The following is a 16,083-nucleotide window of genomic DNA, read 5'->3' on the forward strand; positions in this document are numbered from 1 at the left end:
CACTTCGAATGAAGTTCTCAGCCCCACGCTGGCCCACTCACTACCTTCAGGCATATGTCCACCCACCTGCTGGGCCAAGGATGTGGCCTGACCTCCATCCTTACCTTGGCGGTAAAGGGTCAGTTTTACCACACTGCACGAGTGGATCAGCTTTAGGTTGAGGGCCATGCTGACCGTCCCAGCCTCAGAAAACACAAAGTTCCTCTGGGCATGTGTTTCACTTGAACCAGCTAGGCGCATTTGGTCAGTATTCGGGCTCGTCTGCCTGAAGAGCAGGGGTTTATTTCGTACCGCCCCAGAGGGTAGACCTGTTCTTAAGACAGTGGCTGTGAATGTAGAGGAGACAGTGGTAGGGATCCAGATCAAGCTCAGCATACTAATCCCAGAACTATCGCCAAAGTAGCGGACATTGCACTGAGATGGGGCAACAATCTCAAAATTGAGCCAGTCTTCTCTGTCTACCCGTGTGGCTCCAGAAAGAGTGATGGAAGTGTCCCTGTAGTTAACGCCAGATTTAAAGGAGCGTAGAACCTCCTGGTTAGTGCCATTTCGGTTAACATAGGCAATCAGTGAGAACCCTTCTCGAACACAAGCATGACCCATGGAATAGATAGCCTGCTGGAGCACAAACTTCACCACGCCACTCTCCATGAAACGCACCCCTCGGCTGTCATGGGTCAGTGCCACTATGTAGGGATCAGAGACAGTGGCTATACGGAAGGTTGGGCGATAGTTACTCTGGTAGTGGGCTGCTGTTGACATCTGAGCAGTCATGGCCACAGCGCCGGTATCATGGGACAGCCACAGCAAGCTAAACGAAGCCCCTCCAAGCTCATAGACTTGAATATCTTTACTCTGGTTGCAGTATTGGTTGGGACTCTTCAGCACGAGTGCCAGTGTATGGTTGGGTTCCACCTCAACTGCTGCACTAACAGTCACACCCTGAAAGAACTTTCTCTCTGGTTGCTCAATTCGGAACCCCGCTAAGGTCTCGACCCTCCTCTTCACTGCCATTTATCCGTATCCCCACCTGGAGAAAGTTCCTGCAGCTGTGCTTTAGTGCAAAGTTGTAGTCTATCCAGACCAGTCCATGTTGTTGGAGATTGAGGTAATCATCATGGTTGATCAACAGATTGTTTTCTTCTTTGCCATGAATATTAAGCTGTAGCCCAGGATAGATAGAAGTACTCTTCGATTTTGTTGGTGGTATGGCAATCGAAGCAGCCCAAGACTGTGAGAGTATGTTCTCAGACACAGTTCCACATACAGCATCACTGGTGGAAGTGCAGGGAATGCCAACAGGCTCACCATCACAGTCTGAACAAGCCTGGCACTCCTGAAGTTCCTGATTGTAGAAGTACTCATGACCACACAGTCCTGCAGAAATCTCCCTCTCAGAGACACCGAGACAACGAAACCCTCCTGATGAACAGAACAAAAAAAAAAGAGCTTGGTGAATCTCAAGAGACCACTTGATGCAGACACTGGAGTGGCATCATGTTTTTACTTTGCTTACCTGGGGTATTGAGACATTTTACTCGCTCCCCACACAAGCTTGGTAATTCGAGGCATTCATCCCTGTCCTGTTGATAGATATTTGTTACTCAAAGACATGTTAAAGATTAAGACATACACCTTTGCTTGCTCTTTACTGAAATCTTATGTATTGCATGCATAATGCAATTTCTGCCACAGTGTCACCTGGCACATCCTATCAGCAGTGGGCGAGCACTGTGACACCAGGAAGAATCCAGGGGGGCATATAGTGCACCTTTCACACTGCGGTGGATCCTTTTGGAAGTCACAGTATTCTTCAGGTCCACAAGCAATTTGACAGCCCAACAATGGGTGCCCTGCATCCCCAACTACATTCATCACTTTGGTGTCCATATCTACCTTATGCACAGCATAGGACTTTTGCAGATGGCTACGTGCTTGGTTCTGAAGATCAGACAGGTGGCTTTCAAAATAGCTTTGCAGTTCTTCCTGCAGACCTTGAAAAGAGACTTGCTTGACCGTCTCGGAAAGCAGACCGTACTGAGCCTTCACCACATCCATCTGCTCGAACATGCGCCGCTGCTGGCTGAGTATCTCGCGCTGCTGGGAGAGGAGGGCCCCCTGCTGTTCAACCAGTCTCTGCTGCAGATCACGGATCACCACTTGCTGAGCTCTCAAAGCCTCCACCAGCTTCTCTTGTCCCTTTGCCAGCTGTAGGTGTAGGATAAGTGCGTCCTCGGCAGGGACCTCATTCTCTCCTTGTGAAAGAACGAAACAGACATTACTAAGTGGCTATAACTGAAGAAGTGTATAATAAGCTTTAAAGGTGCATCAGGCAGGATTTAAAAAAATAAATACATAAATAAATAAAGTATAGACTCAAAAATAGTCCTTTGCTTGGGATGTTTCAGGGGCTGCAACCTTTAGCCAGTGGTGTATAGCCCCAGCCAATAACAACATGCGACGCAGGTGAGGGCAGGACTTATTGTGTGTGTGTCTGAAGCTCGGGAAGCAAAACATCTCGACACAAAACACTTTGCTGATGTTGCTATTACCTTATTGACTGCTATCTGTAACCCGACAGATTGCTAAGCATTGTAATTACGTTTTTATGATTGTTTATTAGCGAGCGAGACTGAAGATGGCTAAACTCAATTTACAGCCAGTAATCTAACTATTAGTTTAAATGTTACACAAAAAATGCTATTTATGCATAATAAACCCAATATTTGAAAGAATATTTGCAAAATATTCCCCACTGGTATTCTTTTGTGTTGATTGGGCTGTGTGTCTGATATCATGTCAGGAAGAGGGCGTGGCTTCTGCCAGTGTTCCTGAGAATAGGGGCCAAGTATATATATATATATATATATATATATATATATATATATATATATATATAAGGGAGTAAAGTATATATATATATATATATATATATATATATATATATATATATGGGAGTAAAGACTTATAGATTAGCATGCTCTTGCTGTGATGCATATTATATAAACTGAGAAAATTATTATCTAAACAAGTACTGTAATTAGTAAATAGTTAACAACTTTTTGATATGTGAAGGTCAAAGCGATTTCAGTGCATAATATAAAAACCAAGTGCTATTTTTTTTTTTTTTTTTTCAACTTATGTGCTAGAACTATTTCAGTCATATGGAAATAGATCAAAGTAGTCTGCAATTTTGTGACAGTTGACTGCCAGCGGTTCTTCAGCTCTACAATCCTCTGTGTAGCCAAGCAGATATATGTGTGCAATAATAGTTCTCGGGCCAGCTGTCAAATTGCCCAATTCATTGATGTATGGAAATACCAGTACTGATGTTAAAATCCAATAAACTATGAGTTTTATGAAGCCTGATAGTTTGTGTACACTCCCCACCCCGCGGTATGCATCTTATATTGTTCAAGGACAACAGAGAGAATTCCTCTGTGATGTCTGTAAATTTACTCAAACATCTTTCACATGCAAGAGATTTCCTCTGCGCAGTTTGGATTAGACTACCAGACAACATTGTTTTTATTACATCTATAGATAATTATTCTGAAAAAAGCAGTGTGGGGCACTAAGGGTATGATATGGAATTCACTGCAAGGTAACCCCTGATGTCTTGAGAGGTTTTGTGAGATTGTGATATAATTATAAAATAAATACTTTTTAAGTCTAATTTTATCTAAAGCTGCAGTCTGTAAGTTTTGCCTCTTTGTCGCCATCTCTGTTTGAAACCTGCAACTGCAGTTATTTGTGGAATTATCATCTTTCTGTGGGTTGTGCATTGGCCCGGCTCCTCAGCGCAGATGAATCCAATGTTTGCTGTCAGTCACCACATCGGTGTGGATACTGTACTTCAGAATCACAGATTCTACGTCTTGGAAGTATGACCAAAATAAGAATGTTCACCAGAAAATGTCATATGAACAAGCAACAAATCTGCCACTTTTTTTTCTTGACCAACTGAGAACAAAAGCATTAGAATAAATAGTGCTACCAATGGTAAATAAATCTAACAATTGCTTAGCTCGGATCACGTCAAAGTGTTCAAATTATTATTATTTGTTCTCAAATTGTTAATGTTAACAACATCAGCACAGTAGTATTGTAGTTTAATTATTCCAGCTGCTGTGAGAGCCTACTAGCTGGGACTCGTTTTCCCGCTGAAACCTACTAATACCACTCTAATTATAAAACATTATTACAAGCTTACCGTTGTGAATTAGGCTAAGGTAAGGAGATAGTTTTGAACACTGGCTGGATATATACTTGCTCAAATTTATTTTGGATCATTTTTATCCAAAAAAAGTTACGGACTGCAGCTTTAATAATTTGCGAAAAAATGAATTAAAATGTAATATGTAAAACTAAAATAATCAGTTGAATAAAGGTTGGAACCACCTGATTTACCATGGTACTGAATGATTACCATATTCATTTACTATGGATTTTTCACAGTCCAAGGTACTTTGAAGAATACCATGGTATTACCAAAGTACATTACCAGAAAACCTACAGTGGTACTTTTTTGTTAGTGGAAAAAGTAATGCAAATGACTTATTACATAGTTTATGGTACTTCAAATAATACCATGGTATTACTATGTTACTGTATATGTTCAACAAAGCATATAATACCACGGAACTTTTTGTATGTCTATTGTAAGTGGAATGAGTAACATAAAATATTTTGTGCTCTATTTCCTTTTTAATAAAGTATAGTAATACAATAGCCTACGCTATTTGATTAAGTGTTACTCCAGTTTAAAAACAATCTATTTCCATTCAAGTGCAGAACAGCTGGAACCACTGTTTCAAATCACCTGGTTTGATGTCACAAGTGAGTTGAACTCCCAGAGGAGCCCCGACCTCGGATGCGGGATATCCAATGTCCGGAAATTCCCCCAGAAACTGAGCGGCTCTGTCTGCCACATGGATGAGGGGAGGTTGGCTTGGCTCGGGCACACACCCGTCTCCAGCACAGGGTCTCGATCGGGGCTTTTGTCGTATCCTTAGTGGCAGACGGCACTCAATTCCTTTACATTCTCTCGTGTCGTTGACAACATGATCTGGTCCTTGAGGCGTAACGCAATCTGCGCACACAGGATCAAAAACTCCAGCGACGCGCGTCTGGACGGTTTCCCTTGTCTGGTCTCCAGACCGCCCGCGCTGGGACAGAAACGGTGCGTGATGTTCAGATGGAAAGCTGAAGGGAGCATGATGTTGATTTATTGATCTGCTCTGTGTTGTCGGATTGTGTTGTCGCGGTGGTCTGGGCGATCTGCCTCCCGGACAGTGTGATCCCGAGCAGGGTCTGGTGTCTCCAGAGTCCCCCGAGCGCGCAGAACGGAACGCGCATAATACATAAACCAGCAGCAATAGCGTCTTTTTGGATGATGACATTGTTAAATCATTTATCTACCTAAATAAAAAATAATAATTTGAATTCGAAAAAACGCGTTTAAAAGAGCTGATTGAAGTCAGAAATAGAAGTCTGTCAATATAATCCAGCCTATTTTGAAACATAAATATGTTTTGGTTTTGTTTAAATCCGCAGATAACTCTTTAAACAGTGAAATGATATTACCTGCAGCTGTCTTCTGTTAGAATGTCAGTGAAAATATAACAGCAGGAGGTGAGCATCTCAACTTCACTGCAGTGTGTGTGTGCGCCTTTCTAAACACTTCTGAAGGAGAATGTCATAGGCTGTGTCTCAAAACCTTGTGAGCTCCCTATCTAGGCAACATTTTTTGGGGGGACATCATACTGTAGATGTGTGCAGCATTTCTAGGAACCAACATTTTATATAGCACTGCATCATTGGTGTACATGCTGCATTTTTGGCCATCACAGGCAGATGCAGAACAGTTTTGATCATCTATGCGCACATGCAACATTTTGAGCATCATATGTGCATTTACATAATTTTGGGGCAATGTAAGCATCAGTTTTGGGCATCATCTGCCTATGCTGCATTTTTCGGAATGGTATGATGCCCAAAAATGCTGTTTATGTAGGAAGCTTAGTTTAGTTTTGAGACAGTACAGTCTGTCATTCTCTTCCAGAAGTGTTTAGAAAAATCCTGCACACACATATAATGCCTAAAAGAAATGCATGTGCTCAAAATATACTTTTTGTGCCAATTAGGCCCAAAATTGCTGCATGCATGATGGCCAAAATAATTATACATGCTCCATATAATGTCCAATGCTACATACACCAGTAATGTCCCAAAAATTGTATTTGCAAATCATAAATCATGGCCAAAACAAAATGCTGTCTAGTTAGGCGGCTTGCTAGGTTTCGGCACACAGCCTGTATGAGGCATTCCAAAGACTTAATTAGCATCAGGTTTCCCCAGCCTGAGTTTAACCCCTCACTCTCCCTGTCTTTCATCTGTTTTTCCTCCTTTGATGTTATTTCCCTTTTTCTTTTAGTGTGCTATGTTGAGCAATGTTCGACTTGACACTTTTAACACCAAAATACTGGGTTACAAATTAGGAGCTATTCCTGAAAAAGACAGTCTAGACAACAAAAAAGGTCTAGTATTTTTTCCTATTGTGAAAAAAGAAGTACACTTTAGCATACTTTTAAAAAGGTTCCTTATTACGAAAAGAATAAAAGTTCAAGAAATACTTAAGTGCAAACTGATTGCAATGTTTTCGGACACTCAATTGCACGTTATGTACAATTACATAATAATTTAAATTTATAGTAAATGCAAATAATTGAACTTATGAGTCCTTTTTGGCCCACCTAAGACTAAGTACATCTTTATATGTAATTTCATAATTACTTCAGTTGTCTCTGAAATATGGTTCAAGTGTACTGCAGAATGTACTAAAAAAGCATGTATGGTAAACTAAAATATTTCTATTGATCATGTATTTATTATTACAAAGTGCACTTTTTTAAAGTCATGAAAGTGTACTCTAATAAGTACACTTAAGTGGTTTTTACAGTATGTCATTAATATTATATTACCTGCACATTTAATTAAGCACACTGCTTTTTCACAAGGGTTTGCCAAGCTCTTCCTATGTTTAGGCTAAATATATCCTCCAATATAGGGATTTGAATGCAGACAGGAATTCAGTGGCTGCAGTGTAAGTTTTTAATAGAGGCGTCTTCATGAGTAATGGAAAGTTGTATTACGACCAGTGTCACCTTTGTTTGTGGCCATGTCAGTTATTTTAAAGATAGACAGGCTTTTGATTGTTTAAACAGCTGCTGTGTGTCATTCAGAATCTGTCACGCAGAAGAAAAAGTCTTAAAGGGTCAAAGTTTATTTGCTAGAGTTCAGCCGGCCATGCTAGACACACATTTGGAGAGGAGAGATGGGAATTTAGAGCTCTTGGCGCCTGATAATTAAAGAGCTTTCATTTGCATGGTCATGGCTTTTTCATGGATCTTCTAGGGTGTTGGTTAATTAAAATAAACATTTAAAAACAAATGAATCAAATTCAGTTATTGTTGGCTATATGTTGCGCTTTATATAACCAGCTTGCAATTAATCAACACACAAGGTTATTCATGTAAAATTAACTCCACATTTTTACTTTAAGAGGGTTGTTTAAAAGACAATATCTGAAAATGCATGGCAGAATGGTTTATTATCATTATTTTACCCATTTTTCGAATGTTTAGCCATATCCTGTTAGCTGTTTTGATATTCTGAACCATTTTAGCACCATTCCTTTGATGATTTTATCTCAGCTGATTTCAGCAGGGGGTGCTATTTGAATGCTTGGACACATTTGCACACGGTATCAGGATTTATGTGAAATGTGAATTTTAAGTTGCTAAGACACCTTAATTAGGCCACAATGAAGGTTAAATTCTGTTCTAACGGCTGCTATATGAACGGCCAGTGTTCATCCACAGACCCATACATTAGACCAGAATAATGAGTTAACTGTGGCCTAATGGTTTTTAAAGAGCATATCCCCTCACACCTTACCATATGGGCTTTTGGAGTCACTTGAGACCTAGTGTACTTTCTTTGAAAAGTGCTAAAGTATGTCTGTTCATTGTCAGACCAGGTCGTGACCCTTTTATGAGCTAATCCTTCACTTTATGCCAAATGTGGCCACCTCTCCATCTGTTTATAGTGGTCTGCTTTCATTCACCGCTTATAAATGTAACAGAGGGAATATTATCAGTTAGATGAGAATGTATGTGCCTTTGTGATTGGAGTCACACAATCCATAATAGCATACTGATATTAAACAGTTTATCCTAAGGGACTGACAGAATTCCGACAGCTGACAGATTCAACATCCTTAACTAATTAACAGAATTTGATATAAATAAAACACATGTTGAATTGGACTGAATCACCAAACTCAACACAGTGTCCACTGTTAAAGTCAACATAAAAAAATCTGTTGAACCCTATTTACTTTCTTGATACACATTTGTGTTCATTTTGTGGACATACAGTATTGTCAGTAAATTTTTTTTTTTGACGTTATTTTTTAAAGGTGCCATAGAATTGAAAATTGAATTTACCTTGGCATAGTTGAATAACAAGAGTTCAGTCCATGGGAATAACATACAGTGAGTCTCAAACACCATTGTTTCCTCCTTCTTATGTAAATCTCATTTGTTTAAAAGACCTCCGAAGAACAGGCGAATCTCAACATAACACCGACTGTTACGTAACAGTCGGGATCATTAATATGTACGCCCCCAACATTTGCATATGCCAGCCCATGTTCAAGGCATTACACATGTACACGCCAGTATTAAGGTCTGGATCTGTGCACAGCTGAATCATCAGACTAGGTAAGCAAGCAAGGACAATAGCAAAAAATGGCAGATGGAGCAATAATAACTGACATGATCCATGATATCATGATATTTTTAGTGATATTTGTAAATTGTCTTTATAAATGTTTTGTTAGCATGTTGCTAATGTACTGTTAAATGTGACCCGTCACGGAAACCAGGGACACAAGTCGGCAGCACTACTATTGAGCAAACTGAGAAAGAAGCGTTTTTTTTCAAAAATGGTGATTTTCGTTTTTTTGCAGAATCTGTTAGTTGAGATCACAAAGAAGCATCTCCGTGTTTTAGATAGCAGTATTGGTATATTTTAAAGGGTACATTTTGAGTTTGAAATCGGCTTGTTTTTCTGGGATTCTATCTCGCAGTAGGGGCGTGTCATTGTCTGTTTGTACTTCCATACTGGAATCGGATAGGCCGGCTTTTGTTTCTTTTGTTATTGCCGCTGCCCTCCAAGGGAAGCGTGGCTACTTATTTATGCAGCGCTCTGGCCGACTCTAGCTGATATCAAAATTTAATGAAGATGGACGCCGCAAAGAATATTGCAGACGAGCTGAAACGTGGCCATTACACCGAAAAGGTTTTGAAGTACAACATATGGCTGGATTCTTTAGCTGCGGAAAAAGAGTGGCAGGACATGCTAATTATTGGACATTTAGAGGCAAACAGACACTTAGTGCAAACTTCGGAGATGGTTACATCCACAAAGAAGACCCCGACAAAGAGAAAGTGTGCCCGAACAACTTATTTCATTGGAGGCAACGAGATCTTTTCTGTTTCTTATGGGGTAAGTTTCCATAAACATCAAAGTCATTTTGTGTGCATTCTAAGAACACGTAGGCTACACGTTATCTCATGTGTCTTTTGCTATTAGCTAGCTCAGGACTGTTGTTTTATTTGTAATCGTTAGCATCGTATCACTTGCCAAAAAACCCCATTACTATAATGGGCTTTTTAGATGGTAATGTTAGCATCTGCTATTAATTTGAATAACGCTTCAACTGCTTGAATTGACTGGTGTGAATGACTTAGCTCATGTAAACCTTACTTTTCTTGAATTGAATGTGACGCTAATAATTTTAGCCAGCTACTACTTAATATTCTTAACAAGGATTTACTTATGTAATAGTAAATGTATCAGATTAAATTCCTACGTAAGTAAAAGTATAAAGTATCCGTAGCCGTAAAATGTGCGTTATAAGTCAAAAGTAAAAGTATTTATTGAAGAGTTTAATGTACAGGATTTTTTTAATCCTTTGACTCAAACCAGGTCTAACCACTAACTGAGGTCTAAACCAGGACTATACGGTTATCACAGAATCCTGTTCAAAAAGTCCCAATGTCAAAAAAGATAAATTACTGATATTTACAATGCACATTATCCTTTATTATTAATAGTATGCGGTCCGATTTTTCCCGTTGCGTCTGTCGTTGCTTTGCAACCATGCAGCTTTACAGGGGGTATGGCTTATCTAAATGAGCCCTTTTGTCACTCCCAGCAGGTGAGAACAGGCGAGAACTGCAAAATTAGAAGTTATTTTTCTGCCCTTTGAGCTTTTTTGAGTGCCTACCTTCAAATGGCCACAACTTCTCCAAATATTATCAGATTTCCATGTGTTACACATCGTTGGAAAGCTTGGAGACTACACTTTCAGAATCTGTGAATAACTCAAAATGCCACAGAACCGACTTGTGTCCCTACTTTCCGTGACTGGTCACAAATATGGTTAAAGTTACCATCGTTTATTACTGTATTCACGGAGACAAGAGCTGTCGTTATTTTCATTTTTAAACACTTGCAGTCTGTATAATTCATAAACATGACTTAAATCTCTCCAGCAGTGTGTAATGTTAGCTTTAGCCCCATTAGGTGAAGCATAGCTGAAGCATAGCTTCAGCTAACGGGGAATCAAATGTAAATATCCAAATAAATACTATACTTACATGATCCGATAGGCTGCATGACCAACATGTTGTGAAGATCCATTTTGAGGGTTATATTAGCTGTGTAAACTACTCATGCAATGTATTAGAGTTGTGAGCTCGGGGGTGGGGAGCGCAAGGATTTAAAGGGGAAGCAGCCTGAATCAGCGCATTTATAATGATGCCCCAAAATAGGCAGTTACAAAAATTAATAAAAAAAAATCTATGGGGTATTTTGAGCTGAAACTTCACAGACTCATTCAGTGGACACCTTAGACTTATATTACATCTTGTGAAAAAGCATTCTAGGGCACCTTTAATATAACTCAAGATTGTGTTCGTCTGAAAGAAGAAAGTTATAAACCCCTACGATGGCTTGAGGGAAAGTAAATGAGGTTAAACTATCTCTTTAATTCAAATGAATGTAATCTTACACACTACTTTATCTCTGTGTCTGATTCAAAGTGGGCAGAATGCTAAATCTAACGAGCCTTAACTGATGAAAATTACCGTCAAATAATGTGCTGCAAACATTAATAACAGCTTTAAGTTGTCAATGCAGGCAAAAGACCATGGTACAAGCAGGATAATCCATGGCTAGCTGTGCATTAAATTATTTGAATGCACTCCGCTTCACGTTGGGCGGTTCTTTGCCTCCACGTCGTGCATTAAAATCATTTAAATGCACAGCTAGCCATGGATTATCATTTACACATCATATCAAAGATTTCTGGTCTCAGATGGTTTGGGTTGGTGTCATACAGTGTTGACTCGTGTCATGGAGGGTGGTCTGTTTTTACAAGAGCTGGTTGGGGCTTGAAAAGGAAGAATAAGACCACATAAAAAAGTCCTAATAAGAGCGGTTAATTGGTAGCAAATGGTGAGATTTCCCTCCTCCTTATTTTAGGAAGAGTAAAGTCTGGGTAGTTGTGTTGTTAACCAAAATGAGTGTGTCTAATTAGACATGTGAAGATGAGATTAATAAACATGTCATTATCTTGAATGGCCTTTACAAAACTGTGTCCTGCTAGACAAATTGTACTGCCTTGGAAGAAATTCTCAAAAAAGTGGCTTAATTGGCAACATCTATCTACATCCAGTCCCCACTCACCACAATAACCTGGACCTGAGCTTGTTTACATAGCCACATGGATAGAAATAATCATCAGCCATTCCCTGTTTGGACATGATTACATTAGACAGCCTCTACTGTTCCAAGTTTAGCTTGGAAAAATAAGGAATTTTTGTACAGACCCCAATAAGTCAAAATCAGTCTTTTGGGTCTGTTATTCCCATCTACAGTATACACTCTAATAAAAATGAAGGTACTTCATAGTGGAATATGGTTCTTTAGATTATTGAAATGTTCCTCACACTTAAGAAAAAAGAAAGAAACAGAAGAACTGTTTACTGAAAGGACTTTGGGGAACTGAAAATGTTCATTTATGGCATTATTTTTTTGGAACGTTTATTTAAAGAGTATAGGCTAGTTCATTACTAAAAGTTAACAAAGTGATCTTATTAATATATTATATTTTTGAAAGTAACATGCTTTAATAGAAACTTCAATAAGCTAAAAAACACTTCACTCTTCATTACATGGTTTTATCCCATGTTATTTCCCTCTTGATTTGAACAAGGAATGAAAACCAAAACTAAAGTCCAATCACATGCCTTTTGTCCTCCACACTGCAAGAAATAATTTCAATTTCTGAACGATGAATATACTGAATGTTTTGCTAAATTCTGGCCCAATATGCCGATACACATTCCAGTCTCTAATGCAACTCTAAAGGTGCGGTCATAAAATGTAATAGCCAAAAAGGACAATTGTTTATTGTCAATAATGGTAAATAGAGTACAAATTACACAAAAGCCACTTACAAACCAATCAGCCTTAACGAATCTGCTTGAACAGCTCGAACATGAGCGAAATCTGTATGGAGAACTTTTTCACCATTACGTGAATTTCCAGATCTTGTGGCTTCCTTTTGAAATGAGCAATGGTAAATATGACCGCACCTTTAGTTATTGAGCAAATCTTAGTTAATGAACTTATGTTGTGATGAATGATTTGCCTGTCATCTTGGAATTACACTGAAACCTAGCAGCAATGATGCAGCATCACTAAAGCATTCATTTTTAGATACTGACGCCATTGTAGAAATGTGCTATTTGCTGTCACCCATGATTAACTCTTTCCACAAGTGAAAGTGTCCAAAAACAGGGGATTTACAGAGATAAAATGTGTAATGTTCAGCCAGTCGCGTGATCGCCAAGATGTCAGCCCCCACAACATGACCTGCTTCAGAGTACTCTGACATAAAACAGCTTTTTACCAAACATCATTTTATTTTATTTTTTCAAAAGAATATTCTTTATTATTATAACCTAATTAAAGTGCCCCAATTATGCTATTTTTAATGATCCTAATTTTGATTTGCAGGTCTCCAACCATATGTTTACACGCAAGGTAATTTTATAATATACATTGTAGCATATTTTCTCACAGTGTCTGAAATGGCTCTATACCCCTTCCTTTCTGAGAGCCTAATCTGCTCTGATTGGTCAGATGACCCAGTCTGTGGTGACTGGTGCACCGCTTATAGCACGTGTTGAAAAAAGAAAAGGAAAATGCATATTATTATATATCAAAATTTCAGCTCCAGATCTTCCTCAGCACCCAGTAATACATACAGAAACAATGGTGTTGGTTTTACCGTATTCATTCAAGCCCGAGTCCTCGTCCTTTGGAAATGCATATAAAGCCAACACCATCTTGTTGACATGTCGACAACACAAACTAAACTCTTCCAGGCCTCAGCTACAACTGCAGTGTTTGAGGGAGGGTCAAAGAAGATATTGTTCATGGGCATCGAATGATGGGCATTATGCAAAATTGTTACAAGCCTTGTAGGTTTGTACAGTAAGTAAGACTGGAATTACTGACAACTCATTTCGGAAGTTCACAATTGATTCTTTCTTTTGGAAGACAATAACTCCATTTATTGTGAACTCTGCAGACCTTTTACATTTACAAACAGCTACATTACACACTGTATGGAAGGTAATGGGCACTTATACAAACATGTATAACAATGACATATTAATCATTAGCAGAGAGAAATGCTTATCAATCATTGACCAATATGTAATCTAAGGAGAAATGATAAACTAGCACTGGTTGGCCTGTCTGTCTCGTACACAATCTCAGCTGTGCACTTGCTGGTTTTCAGCGTCAAATGGAATGCAGAGACAGGTTTAGACCTGAACTTCCGCGTGAGGCAGGAAGTAAGTAAACTGTCAGTGACAAACATACAAGCGCTACAGCTCAGCAGCCTGCTGCATGTGGGTTGGGTGGTGTCCACCGTTAAACAGGAAAGAGAGAGGCATTTTACCGTAAACTTATTTATGACCCCACCACCTTGTTATAAAAGCTGAAATATAAACCAAGGTAAGTTATTTTTTTTCCTCAAACAAACAATGTGGTTGACAACTACGACTAGGTTCAGTGTGTTTTTGATTTTGTTCAAATTTACCTGTTACATTTGACAATAATCAAGTAACAGGATGATTTTGTGGGAATAGTGTGGTGTCTCTGGTGCCTAAGTCTTGTCTAATTCAACTGTTATACTGTTTTCATGAAGTAGTCATTCTAATGACTTTGCTGACTGAATTTTATCAGAAAAAGAAGTTAACATGCTACACCAGGATGTTGTAACTGTATTTGTCAGTAGTGATGGTGTGATTCAGTATATTTTATTATTGATTAGAGTTCAGAAATGAAGATGACATGGGCAGATTTGCTTCTGACTGATATGTTGTCTATATGTAGGGAAGCCTCTGTCATGGCTGTAATGCATTGTGGAGAATATTTCAGACTGATAAATGTATTAATAGCAAATTAATTCATTATATTGTTGTGACTGGCCAGATATAATAGTATATTTAAACTCTCATTAGTACAGCACAAAAAAACACCACACCCCTAGTCTGATATTATCAGTTAATAAAAGACTACTACATGAGTCCAATAGTTTTACCAGCTGAACAACAAGCTGACAGATCAAAAAATCAAAATGGATTCTACTTACTTTCATGTTCCCAGTTTTATAGTTTCATTGCCTTCATAATCTTTAATCAAACATTTTTGGATAATGTTAACCAACAGTCGTCCACAATCATCTTAAACATCCAATTTACAGAATCCAAACAATTCCTGATGGATAAAATCAAGTCCCACAGACATTGTTTTCATTGAATATTCAGTTTTACTTGGAAATGTGTCACAGTATGGAAGTAAAGTGAGTTAATGTAATGCCATTTCTTGTTGACTTGAAGAATGGATGCAAATGGATCAAGATTAGACCTGAAGCTTTAACTCTTATCCTCAGGTGTCCGGTGTTTCTATCAATAATTACTGTATGTCTGTATCATTTTGAATTACACATGCTGTCAGTACTCTATAGCAAATAACAGTAATTTGTACAAAGATCACTGAAGTAAGTTGGTCTCTGGGCTGTTCTATCTTATTTAAAGAAAGTCATCCAGTCAAATCTTACTTGAAAGTGAACCCCTGCATTTGCAAAAGTTTCAGGCTGTACTTTTTTATGATAAAGAGTTTTAGTGTTTCAAGTACAACAGCTCACAGTTTAAAGTGTACCAGTGACAGGAATCATACAACACACAAGCTGAACTAAAACACTGTACCCAAGTGTTTGATGAAGAAACAAACTGTAGACTGCTTTTCTATCAGGTTACCCAAAGTCAACAGTCCATCTGGTTCTTGTTTTCCTCTGACTAAAATAACTATTAAAGAATGATAGCATCTCAGTGATATAAAAAGCATTACTGTGACAGCAATATAGCTGCTAGGCTAACTGTGGAAATGAACTGGTAAGTTACTTTTTATTGAATCATGGAATGCTGCAAAATACATTGTTAAAACTATAGCATTCAGTCCTGTGGTAAATGCTGATAAGATTGTTCACAACTTCACAAGTGACATTTAAATGTCAAAAGTCCTATATATGGCAGATATTTAGTCTGTTTGTATAGGAACCAACTTTTATTGCCCTTACAAAAATTAATAGTTTTATCATAGTAAAACTTTTTTTTTTTTTTTTTTTTTTGATGTTTTGACTACCATAACCACAACAGTGGAACTGGGATTTTTGTAGCAAAGTTTGTAGTTATTTTGTGGTTGCCAGGGAATAACTACAAGGACCATGTTTTTTTTGGTTTTATTCGTAGTAAAACCATGGTTAATTTTCGTAAGGGTGATAGTGTCTACTAAAGCAGGCATCACTATTGCTATTGTATAAGAGTTTTGAGGGGGAATTGAACAACCTCCAAAGCACACACTTTTCAAGTT

General features: G+C 38.4%; 2 protein-coding genes across 5 annotated transcripts in view; one reads left to right on the forward strand and one right to left on the reverse strand.

The window, feature by feature from the left end:
* Positions 1–967: 967 nt before the first annotated feature.
* On the reverse strand, positions 968–13,574 carry nell3 (NELL (neural EGFL like) family member 3). 4 transcript variants are annotated; one of them, XM_048174310.1, is made up of 5 exons: positions 5,587–6,122; positions 4,823–5,421; positions 1,897–2,255; positions 1,517–1,583; positions 968–1,422 (listed from the first exon to the last, which is right to left on the reverse strand). In XM_048174310.1, exons 2-5 carry the CDS (start codon positions 5,400–5,402, stop codon positions 968–970), a joined length of 1,461 nt encoding a protein of 486 aa, XP_048030267.1. In that variant the 5' UTR covers positions 5,403–5,421; positions 5,587–6,122. The 4 variants fall into 4 exon arrangements, with proteins under 4 accessions (XP_048030267.1, XP_048030265.1, XP_048030268.1 ...); XM_048174308.1 differs by having other exon boundaries at positions 1,702–2,255; positions 5,587–6,119; XM_048174311.1 differs by lacking the exons at positions 4,823–5,421; positions 5,587–6,122 and adding an exon at positions 13,430–13,574 and having other exon boundaries at positions 1,702–2,255.
* A 420-nt stretch (positions 13,575–13,994) lies between these two features.
* Positions 13,995–16,083, forward strand: part of LOC125257690 (amyloid beta (A4) precursor protein-binding, family B, member 1 interacting protein) — a 31,367-nt gene continuing 29,278 nt past the window's right edge. Inside the window, exon 1 of the mRNA XM_048174307.1 lies at positions 13,995–14,163. The gene's annotated coding sequence lies outside the window, so the exon portion shown is untranslated. The remainder of the gene's footprint in view (positions 14,164–16,083) is intronic.

The sequence above is a fragment of the Megalobrama amblycephala genome, linkage group LG22, assembly GCF_018812025.1.
Source record: "Megalobrama amblycephala isolate DHTTF-2021 linkage group LG22, ASM1881202v1, whole genome shotgun sequence".
Taxonomy (NCBI): Eukaryota; Metazoa; Chordata; class Actinopteri; order Cypriniformes; family Xenocyprididae; genus Megalobrama; species Megalobrama amblycephala.

Coding starts and splice junctions, on each gene's coding strand:
- nell3 (XM_048174308.1), bottom strand. CDS start 5,402: ATGTCATCATCCAAAAAGACGCTATTGCTGCTGGTTTATGTATTATGC. Junction 2,256..4,822: donor CACTTGTGACATCAAACCAG/GTGATTTGAAAC, acceptor TTCTTTCACAAG/GAGAGAATGAGGTCCCTGCC. Junction 1,423..1,516: donor AAAATGTCTCAATACCCCAG/GTAAGCAAAGTA, acceptor TCTGTTCATCAG/GAGGGTTTCGTTGTCTCGGT.